General features: G+C 40.4%; 2 protein-coding genes across 2 annotated transcripts in view; both read left to right on the top strand.

Moving 5' to 3' along the window:
* Positions 1–6,845, top strand: part of Ptp36e (protein tyrosine phosphatase 36E) — a 172,771-nt gene extending 165,926 nt beyond the window's left edge. The window contains exons 10-14 of the mRNA XM_076801020.1: positions 2,281–2,530; positions 3,836–3,912; positions 4,435–4,674; positions 5,512–5,856; positions 6,706–6,845. Coding sequence (XP_076657135.1) covers positions 2,281–2,530; positions 3,836–3,912; positions 4,435–4,674; positions 5,512–5,856; positions 6,706–6,786 — 993 coding nt within the window. The 3' untranslated portion in view covers positions 6,787–6,845. The remainder of the gene's footprint in view (positions 1–2,280; positions 2,531–3,835; positions 3,913–4,434; positions 4,675–5,511; positions 5,857–6,705) is intronic.
* Positions 6,846–6,882: 37 nt separating this feature from the next.
* Positions 6,883–17,985, top strand: LOC143361538 (uncharacterized). Its single transcript, XM_076801012.1, has one exon. The coding sequence runs from the start codon at positions 6,883–6,885 to the stop codon at positions 9,781–9,783; it is 2,901 nt and encodes a 966-aa protein (XP_076657127.1). The 3' UTR covers positions 9,784–17,985.
* Positions 17,986–19,465: the final 1,480 nt, after the last annotated feature.

Below are 19,465 nucleotides of genomic sequence, written 5' to 3'. Positions count from 1 at the left end.
GCAGCCATATTGGTATGTACTCAAACATCGTCCAATGAGCGGAGCCGCGCTTGTGAATCTACCTGTCAAAAATACTTGAAATCGACCAACTTTAAGCACGCATAACTTTTCAACCAGTGAACTCTGCGTACTGAAACTTGGATTCCGCGCACTAGAATGTAAAGTTCTATCATTTTTTCGTCGATTTATGTAATATTACATTCAGAAAAGGTAATCATTTTTTATCCCATCAACGGAAGTTTATCTCAAATTGTCTGCATTGTTTAACTATCAGACACGAGGGCTGTGTACATATGTATTTTTTTCCATAATTTGAACAAGTTGAAAATAATACAGTAGTACTTTCAAATTCTTTAAATGTTTTCATCTGTATTTAACGTACCCATTTCCATGATAAATACATGAAACCTACAGCCTACCGATTATTATTTAGTCGCATAGTATCTAGAGAATGTATCTCCTTATGTTTTGAGTAGAGATTAACCCTGACTCGTTGAAAATTAAAGTACAGCATAAAATCAAATTCGAATGAAATTATTCGTATGGTTCACAAATCGTAAAGCGACGTGTCGAGCATACTACTTTTGCAATGCATGCAATGAGAATCAGAATTGGATCCTTTTGATACGAGTCTTGATAACGATATTTACAGTGACGGGCAAAAGTGTAAACACACTTCGCTAGTTTTACATAAAACATGATAATACAACCTATTTTTCAATTGAATGATAAAGCTTGGGTAATAATAATTATATGGTGAATGTGATAAACAAAACATAACAGTTTAGGTTAGATAATATTAACAATATATATAATATTTTACAAAAATAAGGATTTGAAGCAATTTTTACAGTTTTGCACGTATCATCAGAAACGGTTAAGATAGTGCACAAATGCCAGGGAAATGAAATTGTCAACACACACTGATAGACAACTGTTGTAAGACACGTTTAGACTGGTGTTTACACAGTTTTTCTCCATTTGAAAGTTAGTTGACACGCGTAAGTCAAGATGAAACCACGTAGTGCAGATAAAAGAAACAGTATTATTTCATTGTGCGATAAAAGTTTTTCACTACGGCAAATTGCAGTAAAATGTGGTGTAAGTCATACGATGATTGCAAGAATAAAGAAAACCTATGGTAGTGTGTCAACTTCTTCAAGAAACGGTAGGTCGCAACTTGTTTCTGACAGAGCTGCACGTGAAATTGCACATTGTCTTCGGAGTAAATGCAAGTGAATGGACCATTCGCCGCTCCTTAAAGAAAATCGGGTTAAAAGCAAAAAAAAAAAAAAAGAAACGCAAACCAGCTCTTTCAGACAAAAATATTAAACTACGAAAAAAATTTGCTCATACATATAAAGAGTGGACAACAGAAGATTGGAAAAGAGTTATATGGCCCGACGAAACAAAAATTAATAGATTTGAATCTGATGGAAGGTCTTGGTACTGGACTTCATCCGAAAATAGTAATCAAGCAAGTAGCATAAAACAAACTATGAAGTTCGGGGGTGGCTCAATTATGTGTTGGGGTTGTTTTACTCATCAGGGTGTTGGTCCCTTAGTTCGGATAGAAGGTATCATGTGCAAAGATCATTATTTAAATATTTTGCAAAATAATTTAGCTTCTGTTGTTAATTCTATTGAATTTGCTGAAGACGAAGTAGTATTTCAACAAGAAATATAAAGCCCTAAGCATACTGCAAAGATAGTAAAAACCTGGCTAGGAAATCAAAAGTTTTCTGTGATGAAGTGGCCAGCACAAAGTCCAGATATGAACCCAATCGAAAAGTGGTCAATTGTGAAAAGAAAGCCAGCAAAATACGACAATCCACCTTCAGGTGTTCATGAATTATGGGAAAGGACAGAACAAGAATGGGACAAGATTGAGCCGGAAAGGATTAAAAATTGAATAGATAGTATGCCACGCAGGCTAGAAGCGGTACAAAAAAGTAAAGGAAAATGGACAAAATATTAATTTAAAGCTTTATTTCGACGAGCACAATTAAGGTTCAAAACTGTAAAAATTGTCTTCAATCCCCGTTTTCGATAAATATTCCGTATATTGTTAATATTAACGAAAATAAACTTTTGTGTTTTGTTTATCCTGTTCACTTAGTAATTATTAGTACCTAATCTTTATCATTCAATTGAAAAATAGGTTGTATTATCACGTTTTATGTAAAACTAGCGAAATGTGTTTACACTTTTGCTCGTCACTGTATGTCCTTTTCGTGGAATTCGTTCTTAATGTATAACATTCTCGTTTGATTCATTCAGGAACAGTACAAATTCGTGTACGACACGTTAGAGGAATTCGTAATTTGCGGGGCATCGTGGTTTCCGGTATCGGAGCTGTCCCAACGTCTCAAGCAGAAGAGTGTAAAAAATCCAATAACCAAGATGAACGACTATCAGCGGGAATACCAGCAAATTTGTAAGCAAACGCCCCGTTTTACGATCGGAGATTGCGCCGGGGGCCACAGGGCCGACAACAGGGAGAAGAACAGGGACGTTCTAGTAGTACCACGTAAGTTCGCCGCGACGTAAATACTTATCAAAATAGTTCGATAAGACGACCGTTGATGCTGCCATGGAAAATGTATCTCACGTATACGCGGATACTAACAGATTCAGTAACACGGTGTCCTTTAGATTTAGTAACATGGTAACCCTTCAGATTTAGTAACACGATACTAGAATTTATGACCTTGACTTTCGTTGAATAATAGTATCTATGATCATTGATCGATTCTACTAGTTTTTAGTAGCTCGAGTAATCCTTACGATGCTGTTGTAATTGATTTTTCAAAAGATTTCTCTATCGTACTACCCCAAGCAGAAAATATTCGATCAGAAGCGTGCACGAGATTGCCGAAAGAAAAGCGTTTATTAGACGAATATTTATATTTATTAGACGAATGTGATAGAAGATTGAATGATTCGTTGAAAAAGAATCTAATTAAATGACAACTGTTCTTGTTCTTTCACCAAATATGAAGTAATATATGTAATACTGTGTCACCGTTGTATGAAAATCATAAACAAATTTAAATAGCATGGCGAAGCATTAGAATATGTTCTTCAATATCTTAAACAATGAAAATAACGATAGAGATCGACCTTAAATCGGTACATTAATGAAAAAATGTATAAATAATTGTAACGATGACGCTTGACTCGCTTGATCGAATACTTTTTATCAGGTGCGTACTGTAGCAAAGATGTATTACATAAATAATATAATAGTGAAACGAAAATTGGCATGAAGCTGTAAGTAATAATAATGAGTCTTACAATTAGCTATTCGCAATTCACAGTGTTCTTGCACCAAGTATAATGCTTCTGTAAGCTTTGGCATCATTCTTATTTATATACAGGGTGTTACCATCGCACAGGGGGTGATTCTACATGTAAAAATAAGTCGAAAAAAAGGAATATCATTTTTTCGTTTGACTCTTCGTTTTTGAGAAAATCGAATTTAAAGATTCGTCGATTTCGCATAGTATAGTGTATGCAGCAAGTAGAATTGGTTAGTCATGATCAGACGCGTCGGACGATTCAAACTCGATCTTCTCGAAAACGAAGCTCGAGAACGAATTCTATATTTTCGACTTACTTTTTCGTGTAGAATCACACCCTCCACGGTTGTACCATCAATACCGGGACACCCTGTATATTAGGCGAAAACGCGACGTAATAATTCATAGTAACTACAGTGATATGCGCACTGTAGTTGTAGTACGTTGTTCAATTATAGTAGAAGTAATATCTGTAATGTCTTTCGAAACCTTTGACGATATCTTCACTGATAAATGATTCTTTTTCTATCTAGCTGACAATTTCCGACCATACCTCACCAGTTTCCAGGGTAACAGTTACACTGACTATATAAATGCAGTCTTCGTGGACGTAAGTGTGTAATTCATTACTTCAACAACGTTCCCTCCCCAGAAAATTGTTATCTATAGAATGTATACCAGAGCTGTTGAACCTCTACCGGTACAGGCAGCGATTATCTTGCCCTGGGCATACACAGAACGGCGGGCACGAAGTCACGCCCCTGCGGGCAACGCTGCATGTATTTGTCACACGCATTGTCACAGCTACGTGGCCAGCTACGGCTGTGCTACGATGTACCCCCATTCCGCTAAGTCACTTGCTCTTAGCTTAGCCCGTAGCTGTGCCCACGGGCATCGGCGGGCGCCCTTGCCCATTAATAGGCATGTTGAGCAGCTCTGATGTATACTATGCGACAGAGAACGAAATCCTATGAAGCTGTAAACCTTTCGTATTCAGTGTGTCCGAGCCAGCATGTTGTAACTAGCCGAGCACTTTCGGCTCTCCCACGATTTTCTGTAGTCGGTGTTCACGATTTTACGGCTTCCCGGTGAAAACCTGTTCGTCCCGTCGCTAAAAGTACATTTCGAACAGGGCTACACGAAGCCGAGGGAATACATCGTAACGGAATGGCCACTTCGACACACGTGCGGCGAGTTCTGGTCTCTGGTTTACGATTACGAGTGTGCAGCCGTGGTGGTTCTGTGCGTGCCACCTCCAGGTTCCACGAATTTCCCAAGTTTTTGGCCCGAGGGAAAACACTCGAAGAAATACGGCCCTGTATTCACCATTGATCACATCAGCCATAATCACTATACCAACATCAAGACTTGGGTGAGAGCCGTTTCATTCTTTTAACCCCCTGCTTCATCCTTATGTTTATTTCACGGGCTATTGCGAAATCAAACATCTCGTCCGCGTTCTACGGGATGTCTCAAAATGTTGTATTTTCTGGAAAGGATTGATTTCTGAGGTCATTTGGAGTAACTTTTTCCTTTGCGAAAATGTTCTCCGCGGCTTCATTTTGAAGTTATTAACGAAAAACACTCACTCAGTTGTAGCCACGCTCTGATTGGTCCATGTTTTTGGTTAATAACTCCTTAACAAAGCCACGCAGAACATTTTGGCAAAGGAAAAAGTTACTTCAAATCACCTCATCCATCAACCCATTCGAGGAAGTACAATATTTTTGGGATACCTTGTATACTAATCAGAGAAGTAGAAACTTCCGCCTGTTCTCAATGAAATACTATTTTATGCTGCAGTTTTAATTCTCGATTGATTATCAATCCTTTAACCAAATTTTATTCGTTGTTCGAAGAAAAGTAACTAGACATAACAGTAAGTGATTGAAAATATATTTACTTCATTAAAGAATCCACCAGGTTCCTAAAAATTAAAATCCTCTGAGTGTTGCATGAAGATAGCGAACTTCATAAATAAAATATCAATATTATATCATAAATGTTATAATATTGTAGATGCAACTGATTGAACCTTTTAATAAAATCCGCGGGGTATTCATATTGCTTTTAACTGACAAAAATGGTAAATTTCTGAAGCAGAACGGGGAACAATCAATTTTTCTTCAGTTCCACAAATTGACCTATGAAATTCTGCGATTCTACGTAATTGTATTTTCTGAAAATTTCTGATAAATTTCTACCGCAGATCTTCAGGATAAACAAGAAGATAGTGTCACTGACCGAGCTTATGGCCGGCGTTAAAGCTCCGCCGAAGACGGTTCAGCTGTTCCAACTGACCTGTTGGCCAATGGGTCACAAAGTTCCAACGTCAACCAACAGCTTGGTAGAGCTGATGAATATGGTCGAGAGGTGGAGGCAACGAACGGATTACGGACCAGTGGCAGTGGTCTCTCCTGATGGGAGAAGTCGTTGCGGCGTTTATTGCGCCGCGAATGCTTGCATAGAACAAGTGATCCAGCACGGCGAAGTTGACATCTTTCAAGCTGTTAAAACTGTGCGCAGGCACAGGCCTCAGCTAGTGGAGAACATGGTATGCGTTTACAGGCGAACTTTCTTATTATTCGTGAAAGCGAAATTTTATTTCAAATCAACACTGGGTAAAAATCCTGTGTAGAAAGCACGTCTCTAATTATGTCTCTTTTTTTCTATTTTTTTTTTTTTAACGCGGTGGGAATTATCCAAAGACAATGATGAACAAAGATACTATGCAACATGTGACGTCAAAGCCTAACCATTGGGTGCGAGCGAGGACCCCTTTTGCGGTTAAACTACACCTTGACAACCCAGAAATTTTTAATTCTTTTCATATGATCCGGTAGATTTTGACCAGAAAAATTGAAAAACCCAAGTTTTAACGTTAGGAATTCGCAGGTTGAAAAGTTATGCGTGTTTAAAGTTGGCCGATTTCAAGCGTTTTTGACAGGTAAGGGCGCCGCCATGTTGATATGTATGTAACATGGCGTCGTCTAATGAGCAGAGCCGCTAGGTGGCACCACAAGCACACGATGATGTCGATAACGTAGATTTGCAAGCGTAGTCGGTCCCACACAAGCCTAAACCCGACCAATTTCCTCGGGGCGCTTCGCTCATTGGACATGTCATAAACGCTTAAAATCGCTCAACTTTACACACGTAACTTTTGAACCAGTGAATTCCCAACATTAAAACTTGGATTTTCGGCATTTTCTCGTCAAAATCAAGAGGATTATACATATAAAAGAAAGGTTAAATATTTCTGGGTTTCCGAGGTGAAGTTAAGCCGTTTAATCCCCTTGCCCCGGTTAAGCTTGTAGGTTCTTGGCAACTTACTATCTCTAGGCTAAACAGGCGTAAACACCGATGCACCGGACCAATGTTAACTGCTCGTTGTTTCTTTCAGACCGAGTATAAGTACTGCTACGACCTGGTGCTCCACTACGTGCTACACTATCTCAACAAAGACATGAACGAAAAGAAGTGAGAAAGCGAGTTGAGGGACGAGCTGTGGTTCATCGAGTTCGGTCGCGGAGCGGCGTTACCGTTGACGCCGGAGGAAGCGCCGGCGGATGGCGAGCCTATGGTGCCATGTGCCCAAGGTCGCGTGATCGTGGAGACTGCTAGGCCGGCGCCGCCATATTTCGCGACGTGCACCAGGTACCGTAGAACGGTGACAAGCACGCCGATCGACATAGCGGCTAGCATCTCTGGCACGACGTCGTCGAGCATCGGGCAGATGGACCAGCCATTGTCGGCTTCAAGCGGCAAGGGTGCCATCACGAAGACCGTTGCGATGCAGAGTTCGGCAACAAGGCCGGAGGACCTCGGCGTAACATCCTGGTTCCACGAGGATTACCCATCGATCGTTGATACCTCGCCGGGGCCTACGGGCGATCGTGGCTTGTATCCTGCTTGCGCGTACGCCGACGCCGAGGCGAACAGTAAACAGGACATGATCTCGACCAGGAACAGTAGCATGGAGAGCGAGCAGCCCCGTCCGTCGTTAGTCAGCGTCGCGCCAAGGAAGGCCTGCATGCACCTGAAAGACGCGATCGCTTTGCTGGACGAGACCTGTCCCAACCAGGAGCTCAGTCCGTCCCTCACACCGAGAACCCCGTTAACCCCACACCCGAGAAACAAGCGAGCACGCTCCAAGAGCAGCGACAACTCCTCCAACTACAGCAACGACCGTCTCAGCGACCGATCATTCGAGTCCCGGTCGCAGGACAAGGACAAAAAACGGCCGTTCCTGAAGAAGATCGGCATATCCAAGACAGAGGACAAGTCGTTCCTCGCGAAGATCGCGCCAAAGATCATCGGCAAGCCTTACTTGGAGAAGATCGGGCCCAGCAAAGCCGTCGAGAGACCCTTCTTGGATAAGATCGGTTCCTCGAAGACCTTGGACAAGTTCACCTTCGAAACACCGAGGCACGACAGGAAGACGGTCACCAGGAGCGAGACGCTCAGGCCCGAAAGGAAGAAAGTCCCGAGCCCAGGGTTGAAGACGCTGCAGGAGCAGAAGTCGATAGCTACGGCCGAACCCTTCGCGGTTGAAAGGAGGCGGTCTGGCAAGGGTCCTCTGTTGAAGATGTACTCCTTCGAGACCGAGGATCTCGAGTCGACCGTTCAGCTGAAGGATACTAGAGACCCGCTGCGGGGCGCGTCCTCGAACGACGTGCTGGACTCGGGGCCGAGTTCTCTGCCCCTGGAGACGACGGTCGAGGAGACACCGAAACCAGACGTGAAGGAGAAGACGATGAATGGCGCCGAGTTGTTGAAATGTCGTGTGACGACCAGCGAGGAGGTCATCTTTTGCAACACGAGCTTCGGGTCGGACAAGGAGCCCAACAGCTGGGGGAACTCGCCGAAGAAGAAATACCAGGTGAAGACAACACCGAGAACGCCCACTCATTACAAGGCCACAATCAGCTCCCAAGATGCCGACAGCGTACCCAACTCGCCGACGAAACGACCGATTTCGAACGTCTCATCAGATCGCACGGATAATTCGCGGCCTGGCTCCTCGCAGAGGGACGTGTATTCCCCAATGAAGATCAGGAGGCAGACATATGAGGATATATTGGACAGAAACGGGAAGGGCGAGGAAGGCGAGGTAAAGCTGATCAGACAGACCCAGTTCGAGAGACGAGGCATCTCCTCGGACAACCTTCTGTCGAAGGATCGTGCCGCCACAGGGTACCAAGCGAGAGATCAGATCGAGACAAGCAGGGAAGCTTCGTCCGAGGACTCGTTGGCTCACCGTATCGGCCAAGAATACAGCCGGGAGACGTTCAAGCAGCTACAGGATAAATTCGAGCGCCACGAGGCCCCGATCGAAACGTACGCGGACTTCAAACGACGCACCCGTGGAAGCATTCAGAGCGCGATCATGAGGCAGCATGGCAAGTCGAAGATCGACTTGGGGATAGAGATCCGAGACGAAGACTCGAAGGATGGTAATTTCGAGGAGATTGGTTCGGAGGTTCCAGCGCCGCCGACGAAGGACGCGGAGTCGGCCTGGGAAGCTAGAAACGAGAACGTTCGAAGCACTGTTAGGTCCGTGCTGAAGAAGCAACAAGGTATCGATCATCCTAGCGACCAGGAAGACAACAGCGCGCCTGTCAGACGTCCGAAGCGACGTATCGTCCACGAGCCCTCTCAGGAAACTATGGATTTGTTGACGGAACTGAGGAAGGTGAAGAGTCAGCTGAGAACCCCGTCCCAGGAGAGGGATCTAGAGGTTGATAAAACACCAGCCCGACAGCCTAGACGTATCCTGTTGACCGACAAGGAGTTCTGTTTGTCCGTTGAGAGGGAGAACAGCATTCGGCGTCCGTCGCGAGTGTTGAATTCGTTGGAGAGAACGGAGGAAGGTAGTTTGGACGACAAACACGAAGACGGTGGGAAAGGGGTTAAAGAGAAACAGAAGGAAGGGGGAACCGACACGAAAATCCCAGGACCAGCTCTGTTCGAGAAGAAGTGTCTCTCGTTGGACTACGCTGACGAGGAGAAGCCTCAGAAGCCAGAGGCTAGAGCCATTTCCTTGGCCTCTGCCAGGGATCTACCTTCCGGAGTCGAGGAAATGGCGGACTACTCCGACCTAGCATTGAACTGCGACACGAAGAGCTGTTCTTCGGATGTGTTTAACAGTCCTAGCGAGGAGGTTGAGTCAAACGAACGCAGTAACGATCTGGAGAAGGAGGTTTCCAACAACAACGACCCGAACCATTACGCGGAAGTTGACATTGCCATTCCCATAGATCAGAGGGTGAACAGTCCGAAAGATAGGGTACAGATACAAGGGAGAACGAGCGATCTGTACGAGATCATATCCCCGAGGTCAACACCTTTCCGAGTCAAGAAACGACTCGGAAAGATTTCCGTCGAGGAGACCGTTAAACCGGAGAGTTTCACCCTAGGTTCAAAGGTCGACTGCCGATCCACCGATGCACAGAAACGGACCAAGTGCTTCCCTTTATAACGCATGCCGACCTGCCGGTGGGCGAAACACTCTCTGTGACGACGTTCGCCTGATTTTGCTCTGGAAGAAGTCTGGATCGAGCGTAGAGGCTTTCGTCAATTCTTTTTGTCTGGTTTGATAACGTCGGTTCAGATACAATCAGAATGATTCACGTCAAAGAGTTTTATGTTTTTCGTTCTACTAATATCGTTATATGCTCTACTAATATTCGAGTAAAGTAGCATTTATTTCGTTTTGTAATCATACATTGATGTCTCAATATGTGCGAAGGATGTACACGATATACGTCAAACATTTATCCTCACCACCGCGAGGCTCCTTGAAACTTTTACCAACATATTTCGGACATTTTTCGGCTTAAAATGAGACCGAACACAGAACAATTTTAACTTGGGCTAAATTTTAACTTAAGGGACCACAAATTTTGGACTTCTTTTATATAATCCCATAGATTTTGACGAGAAAATGCCGAAAATCCGTGGTACGTTATCGACATCACCGCGTGCTTGTGGTGCCACCTAGCGACGGCCTCAACTGTCAAAAACGTTTGAAATCGGCCAACTTTAAACACGAATAACTTGTGAACCAGTGAGGTCCTAACATTAAAACTTGGATTTCTGGCATTTTCTCGTCAAAATCTACAGGATTATATTTTTAAAAATTCAAAATGTGTGGTCCCTTAAGTTCAAGTTTAACCAGAGTTTCATAAAAAGATGATTGGAAACTCTGTGTCTATACAAGATGTAAGTGACATTTCGGTCCCGAAGTTTTGACCTATATCGAGACATTACCGTACATCTATTAAATTAGTATATGTGATAAGTTTCGTTGTTATAGAATTCGAAATATTTAAATACCTTTGCGGAGATTATGCAATTGGAGAATATTTCAGACGAAGATATTTTATCCTTAAGAATTCTTGGAGCACACGTAAACTTGTTAATCTATAATATCAAGAGACTAGAAGAATTTTAGCATTTGTCAATACTTCGACAGATGATTTAGCATATGTAATCATGCAGGTACGTGCATCTGCAAGGTAATAACGTAATACTACTAGCTGGTACACCTTTACCTCCGTCCTCAACTTCTATCAGGGCGAAAATGGCAACTAACATTTGCAGTTTGCTCTTGGGGATAATCGTGCGCGCTCCCTTTATCGAATAGACTGTCAACTTTCCTATTTTCAGCGAACCAGCTGCCAGTGTAAAATCGCTATTAGTTTCACCGCAACATCGTCGCGAAAGAATCGTACCACCATTGCTGTCACAGCCGTTGAGTTTGACTTGTTTTACACGCGCACCGACGAACCATCAACGAATTCAATCTTCTTTATACAATTCTATACAAGAACAACATAAAACGATTTGCTCGTACTGTTTCAAGCAAAACCAAATTAATTTGAACGGCTTTTAAACGGAACTCCCTCCAACTCGAGAAACGGTATTTTCTCTCTACGAATGGTCGTTACTGCGTTCCCGAAATAAACAAAAAAAAAAAGGGAAAGAAGAAGCTCTCGATCGAACTTCGAATCGATTCAACTCGCAGGTATATTCTAAAACGTACCCCGACCACATTTTTAACCGACGTTTCGCGATAGGAAACGGCTCGTAGAAGCTCGATGGCCACTTTAAACGAAATTCACACTAGTCGTTGAAAGCATCCCTCGCGCGGTTAACATCCATCAACGACGTGACTCCTCCCTGTCGAGCAGTGCCTTGTTCGTGGATATATTTATTTAAACGAAGTAAAATGAAAAAAGAAAAAGAGAGATTAAAGAAATCCTATCAAAGATATTATTAAAGAAAACAGAATAATAAAATTCCGACTGCGGGCCGGATTTTCTGAATGGGTCCACGGAGTTGCGCTTTCGACGATAACACGACTGATGGCGATCTGTTCTTTGAAGGCTGTTTCGTATGTTTCCAATCATTGGACCGATCCTTCTCTCCGATCACAGATCACAGACGGGCATCGTACGATCCGAAACGCGTAGAACTGCGATCTACAATCTCGAATTTACATCGAATTTTTCATATCTGAAGAAGCAGAAACCATATTTTCTTGCACTATAACATCGAGTTAGACTTGTGACGAAGGTTTAGAACAGAATCTACTAATCGTGTATGTTATTATTATTAATTTCCTTCGAAAAAATTATGAACGACAAAGAAGTTCTAATCACTACAACCTTAAATAAATCGTAGATCTGTTTTCCATGAATATCAAATTTCGGTAATACAAAAAGATATGGAAGCTAAAATGTTTAGAAATTCTCGGTATAGTCAGAAATACTGTCTTTCAACTCTCAACGTTTTAACTTTAGCGATTTCTGGTTTCGGTGACAAGTAGGGTAAGGGACCCAATTATTGTGGGTACCAATTATTGTATTGTACCAATTACTGTGCCTGTATTAATTATATTTATTTTTAAAGCATAATGAATATTAAATTTTTCATAAAAATCAGTTAATATATGTGTTATATATCTCTTTTTTAATATTCATTATGCTTTCAAAATAAGTATAATTAATATAGGCACAGTAGTTGGGTCCCTTGCTCTATTTGACGTTTTCCTCTGCTACCTTTTGCCAAAGACCGCCGATTTGCCCGTCTGCATCCAAAACGATACATTTAAGGGTCGTTAATCTGCGGAACGAACCTCTCGCAATTTCCTTCGCATTCCCCGATCGAATATTTCGCTCATACTCGAGTTTCCATCCGACGTGGGATGCCGCGAAACACTTGTAACGCGACGAAGTCTGTCCCGAACCGACGAGGAATGGATCAAAGAGATGATCGCGACAGATACTTGAACTTAAGAGAGTGCAACTCCCACGCTTGCCAAGCCTATTCCCTGTTCGGCGAAGCGCGTGACGTTTTAACGACACAAACGTATAGATATAAATAAATATATATATATATGTATACATACATGCTAACGATAACAAAATGTTGCGTTCCTCTTATAATTTTTTAGAGGTAGATAGGTCGATGACGTACTTCGTGGAATACCTTGGAAAGTAATGGTTGATGTAAATATACAAGGTGATTCTAGAAAATGGGCCGACGAACCTCGGAGCCTTTTGACTCCTTAAAGAAATCTTTAAAGAAACATATTCCTATTTTAAAATTATGTGGCGTAATTTATCATGTAGATTGATGCTTCTCATTACTCCGTAAACATTTTATGGAATACATTCAAAGAACCGAAGCTTGATTAAATTGATCACTTTTTGTAATAAATTTCTATTGATTTCGCAACAATTCATTTTTCTTCGACAAACCTTTTTCGCAATATTTTTTGTACTTTTTGAAACGACCATTTTTTTAATCACCCTGTGAATAATATACACATATGTAGAGTGTCTGATAAGTTTCTAATTGCTCTTTGAATCCTGTTCAATGCAATCTGTGTTTGAAAATGAAATCACAATATTGTATATAACTGATAGAACGTTTAAAATATTTTCAATCATATGTTGGTGATCTGTACGGACAATTGAATTTCAAGAAGATCGAGAATTGTATTATAAACAAACGAGTGATTCGGAAATATTCTCATTTAACCATGTTAAATGCTTCAGTGTTTCTGAAAATATTAATTTTTCTATATTTTATGACAATGTTTATGGAGAAACTTTTGAGACACTTTGTACATTAATATAAATGTATGCAGGATGTTTTAGTAATTATGCCATAATCAGGGACGGAGTGATTCCTTGGATGAAAGTAAATTGAAACTTTAAAATGGAATTGTTTCACTCAAAAGTTAATTTGGCTTTTTTTTTAAGAATGAACTTTTTCCCGATTGTGCCATAGCCATTGAAACGCCCCATGTATATGGCGTAAAGTACATACACACTGTCGTTACCCCGGGTGGAATATTTGTACGTATTCTGTGACTATTAGAGACTAAAGCGAGTTGGTATATATATTATATATATGATATACATATATATAAGTATATTTGTACATACATACGAGTATACTCGGCGACAAGTATACAGAGTGTGTGTATTTAATACCTAAATAGGTATTGCACTGTACGGATCCTATAGTTGACGAAATGTGCCAAACAAAGATACGATTTATTGTATGTTAACGAATTACGCTTGTTGTAAGGTGTACAGGCTGTCCAGGAAGTACGGTATTTCGTGCGCGCTGCGTACGTTTTGGACAACCTTTGCAAATGTACGTATAGTTTGGGTCGCCGAAAGTGTATTGCATCGCGTGTCGAGGATGGTAATAGTGTGTTAAGTCTAGAAAAAAATGTCCCACAATGAAGCGTTCCACAAAGTGGCGTGTCGTTTTCTATAACTAATATACTGGGTGATTTGTACATCGCGATCATTGCGAGCGATTTTGTTGCTTTCAAAAATCAAATGGACTGCTTTAATGTCATCTCTAGATAGAATGAAAGTATTTGCACATCCCCATAACTGTATTATCGTTTTACCGTGTTCTTGCAAAAATTTGTTTCCTCGGTTAAAGGATCTACAAAAGGAAATAAAATACTCTAGTGATCAGTATGATAAACGACGCTTGATCTACCAGAAAAAGTACTACTGAGTCCAAATTCTTTGTTCCAATGTGAGAGTCGATTAAAGATCGATTAATTGGATTTCGAGTGATCCCGATGTACAGACTACCACTTCATAAAACGTAGACCGATATTGTATAGCGCGTACGTGTGGCTAGGTTGTAAGTAAAAACAATACGAAATTTCGCCTACAATAGAATAATTATCTCGAGCTCAATTGCGTCTTCGATTCGTGATGTCATAGACTTTTTGAAACGCCCTGTACACAGATGCGCTTGGGCGCGACGCACGCACACACGACTTGTCCACCGCACAGGTGAAAATACGCGTGCAGATTATGTGTATACATTCGTATATATGAATAGATAATATTTATGTGTAATTTTTGCGCATACACTGGCCGATTACAGATTGTCGACGATATCGCATGTGTGTTCCAAGAGGAGAATATGTTGGGAAACGGATACGTCGTCTATACTTGTTGTTCTTCCAACAAAATTACATCACCACCATCTTACAGCCATTTCTTAGAAAATTGTTCAGTTTTCCCTTGACGTTGTACGACCAGGGCTAAACTTCAGCTTGGCAACCAAGAAATTTTCAACTTTTTTTTTATATAATCCTGTAGATTGTAACAAGAAAATACCAAAAATCCCAATTTTAACGTCAGGAATTTCTTGACTCACAAGTTATGCGTGTTTAAAGTTGAACGATTTTAAACATTTTTGACAGGTAAGGGCGCCGCCATATTGATATATACTCAGACATTGTCCAATGAGCGGAGACTCGAGAAGATTGGTCGGGGTTAGGTTCATGTGGCTACGCTTGCAAATCTACGTTATCGACATCACCGCGTTCTTGTGGCGCCACTTAGCGGCTCTGCTGATGAGACATCGTGCAACGCTAAGTACATACCAATATGACGGCGTCTTTACCTTTCAAAAAGGCTTGAAATCGCTCAAATTTAAATACCCATAACTTTTGAACCAGTGAACTCCTAACATTAAAACCTAGCTTCTAAAAAGAAATTAAAACTAAAAGAAATTAAAAATTTCTGGCTTGCTAAGGTAAAGTTTAACCTTTCCATCTTTACTTCTTGAATTATACCGGTGCTTGCTCAATTATGAAATTATTAGATTACGAGATTCAACCACTCTCGCATTAAATAACATGAAATGAACTTTTTGACAACAGTGGTGTATGTTGCAAACAAGTGAATTCATAGTAACGGAAATGAATTTAATTTTTAACTTTCTTATATTGAAATTTCCAATTTCACGGCTAAATTGATAACAGTACTCTGATGATAGAATGGCGTTGCAGCAATGTATTTGAAGTAAACGCTTCAGTACTCGAGGAAAGAACAACAGGTGCTCGATAGTTTGTAGTGTAAATCGTGATCTTTCGTGTATAGCGTTTTCGGTCGGTAGAATGCAATCAAAAATCTGGTGAGGCAGGGTTCGCATTCAAATCCGAAAGCAAATCGTCCAGACTCGTTCTTAACTTGACGATAGAGGAACAGAAAGTGAACCATCCGGAATAATGGCAGCCATCCGTCCATCTTTTCGGCTGTCCAACGTAAGTCGGTTGATTTACGTTGTATTTACGCGATATACAGCGGTGGGCAACAATTTCCGGTCATTAACTAGAATCTAATTTATTTATTATCCTTCAAACATGGATAAGACAAATATTAAACATATACATAATTGCATAGTATTTACCATTTAGTATTGAAATACGTAAAATACATTTGTTATACAAGATATAGCATAAATACTTGAATTCATCATATAACTTAGTAAATAACGAACTGAAATTTATTTATCGTCCGTGCTATTGGACAAAACAGAAAATAAAATGACAAAGAAATTATTTATATTTAGAGTAGCGGTTAAATGACTGGAAAGTGTTCGCAGATAGATGGAATGAATTATCCTGAACTTTTCAAAACGCGAATCGGATCGTGGATCGAAGATTTGCGTGAAAGTTCTTTGTATTCGAGTTTTGAAACTGTGTTTCTTTCTCGCAGGCGAGATTCTAATGGCCAAGAACTAAAGCTCCGATATCCATCCGTTACGGTCGCAAACCGGAAGTTTTAGAGTTTTATTCGAAAGAGAGTTTATGATTCCTCTTAGTAACTGTTGACTAGTCGATTTTCGTGTTCCCGAGTGGTTCGCATCGGACTTAAGAGAATTTTAAAGGTTTTATAGTGAAAGTTCACTAAGCTACGTTTTTACTTTGAAATGTTTCGTCGAGCTGTTTACATTGCGCGCGCCGGAAGCCTACTCAAACAATCTTCATTAGTGATAACCAGTGTCGCCAGATGAGGGGAGGGAGCACGAATTGAGGGGAAAATGTTACCCTCTCTATGCCAGTACCGGAGCATGCGCGAAAGGGACGAAACGCGTTGCGTGACTGGGTCGCGGCTGAAGTGGGGAATAACGCGGTAGAAGGGGAAGTTAGAGTGGGGACACAAGTCTTGATCTGGCGACACTGATGGTAACCTCGAACGACACAGGAATTACAATGTGATAAGTAGGTCGCGGATGTTTATGCAGTTGTTGTGCGTGCGAATATAATGCACAATACGGTGGAATAAAAATATAAACGAGTAACGATAAAGACGTTATCTGTACTTTTCGTTTACGGTCGAGAAACGACATTCTAACGACGAAATATATTTTTATTTAAATCTTTCTGTAAAATCAATCTACGTCGAAATGTATAAACATCCACAGTTTAGTGATGCGACGTTTTCTTTCTCGTTTAACGCTTTAAAAATCAAAAGATTGATATAATCTCGATCTACGACGTTGAAAGTTAGAAAATGTCGAAAGGTTAACCCCTTGCGCTACGATTTTCTTACAGTGATTAGATCTTCTTTGTCGTTCATCATTTCTTAAAAGGAAAAGAAAAGTTGTGTTTATTATAGAGTGAAGGACCTAATTACTGTTGGGGTGCCAATTACTGTGCCTATATTAATTATACTTATTTTTAAAGCACAATGAATATTAAAAGAGAGATATATAACATATATATTAAATGATTTTAATGGAAAAAATTTAATATCTTTTTTTTAATATTCATTATGCTTTAAAAATACGTATAATTAATATAGGCATAGTAATTGGCAACCCCACGGTAATTGGTTCCCTTACCCTATGCCTGTGTATTCTCCAATGGCCATATATAGACAACAACAAAATAGAATTTTATTTCGGTTTAGAGGGAATTAATAACATAAATATTTAGTAGCTTCTGTTCAAAATCAAGAGTATAACTCAATATTATAGTGGAAGGGGTTAATACGAATAATAAGGTTACTATCGATTATAGTTTATAATAGGAATGGTGAAGTTTCAAAAAACGACACACGGAACAGCTGTGAACCGTTGAAAACGGACCTCTACAAGTAGGGAATAAAAAAGCGTGGATTCATTTTGCACGAGCCGACTCGTGTTTCTTTATATTTCCCGGTCGCGTCACTTCTTCGACTCGGGAAATCACAAAATCTCGCGAAACGTTGAGAACGAGGTCTAAATGCTGTCCATTTAAACGAGCTGAACATAAGGCGAGGGAATGAACAACGTTTTGTAAATTGTGTGATACGTGATCTAAATAAAAACACGGTATAGTACGTTTTGTGTAACATTGGTACGTTGTTGTAAATAATAAATAGATCGTATGTTGTAAAACGTCTAACCCCTTCCTTCCTGAATTAACATTGGGTAATTCATTCAACGAACCTTTTAAAACAAAGAACCACCTTCCTAAAAACCTAATCCAAGCCACAAGTACCAAGATTCGATATAAAAGTTCTTTATTGAAAATCTTTCATTACAAAGAGAATCGATTAAATCGAATTAAATTTTATATCATATTAGTTTCATTTTTCTTCCTTACCGACACGGCATTTTCCACATTACCGGCACCTTACACTTCCACCTTACCAACATCGCTAAACATGCCGCGCTCGCCACAGAGGAGGTATAGGAGTAGACCAATCACCTAATGTATTTTTCTGTCTCACGCTCGGAGGGCTCTAGAGTAGGGCTGTGCGAGTACCCGAAAATGCGAGCCGAGCTTAGCTCGGCTCGATTGTGCGAGTCGAGTCGAGTACTCGCACGATGCGAGCTGCTCGCACCGATGCGAGCTACCCGCACCGATGCGAGCTACCCGCACCGATGCGAGCTATCCGCACCGATGCGAACGGCTCGAAATAAAATCAGGAGTAAAATGACATGATGCGAGTTACAGCGGGAAGATCAGCACATCGATATTATCAAGCATTTTAGTATATTGACAATGCTAAATGTTTGCGATGTTTTATTATATATTTTGATAGTGAAATGTTGATTCAGAATTTGTATAACCCTTATTGAAAATAATTATGCAATAACAACTATTTCCTAGATTTATGTAAATAACTAGATGTGAAGAACGGTATTTTATATATTCCTTTATATTATACTCCGGGGTTCAGTGTACAGTCGTAAAAATGTATTGTCGCAAAATTGTTTATAATGTTGAAAATTAACGTTAAACTTCGTTAAATAGTTTTTGAAAGGAATGGATATATAAATATTGTATAATATTGATATGTATTTGTACGCATTCGTGCCAATATGTGCCAGTCTACAACCTTTCACACAAGTTGGAAGTTCCAACAGCCTGTCATTCGGTACTGTGCACGTATAGGTGATAAGATTTAAAAGGGCATAGCCGATTAAGATGGTCAAAACAATTGGAACCGCAAAAAGATTCCATTTCAAACAGTATTGATTTCTTGATTTTCTGGAAATGACAGAAGTGGATTTCAAAATTCTTTTCACGGAATCTTACCAATTTTCACAAGCAATTTCATATCTGGCGGAAATCGTGGACGAACACAATAATATAAATATTCATTGCCTAATCAATGTTACTTCAATATTTTTAGAACATTAAAAAAATATTGTTAAAATCACATGAATAAATAATATAAGAAATTGAAAAAATAAAGATGATGTATGTATACTTTTGTGGTTGTAAATGAATGTTGCAGTCTCTTTTCTTTGCGCAATAGACTATTTATTCACACTATTTACAACTTATTGAATCTCATCTGCCGAACTAACCTTAGATGAGTCTTTAATTC

This window comes from Halictus rubicundus, chromosome 15 (genome assembly GCF_050948215.1).
Source record: "Halictus rubicundus isolate RS-2024b chromosome 15, iyHalRubi1_principal, whole genome shotgun sequence".
In the NCBI taxonomy this organism is placed as follows: domain Eukaryota; kingdom Metazoa; phylum Arthropoda; class Insecta; order Hymenoptera; family Halictidae; genus Halictus; species Halictus rubicundus.
Note: the sequence above shows the minus strand (reverse complement) of the source record. Positions and strands in the feature narration are given on the sequence as shown.

Coding starts and splice junctions, on each gene's coding strand:
- LOC143361538 (XM_076801012.1), top strand. CDS start 6,883: ATGGTGCCATGTGCCCAAGGTCGCGTGATCGTGGAGACTGCTAGGCCG.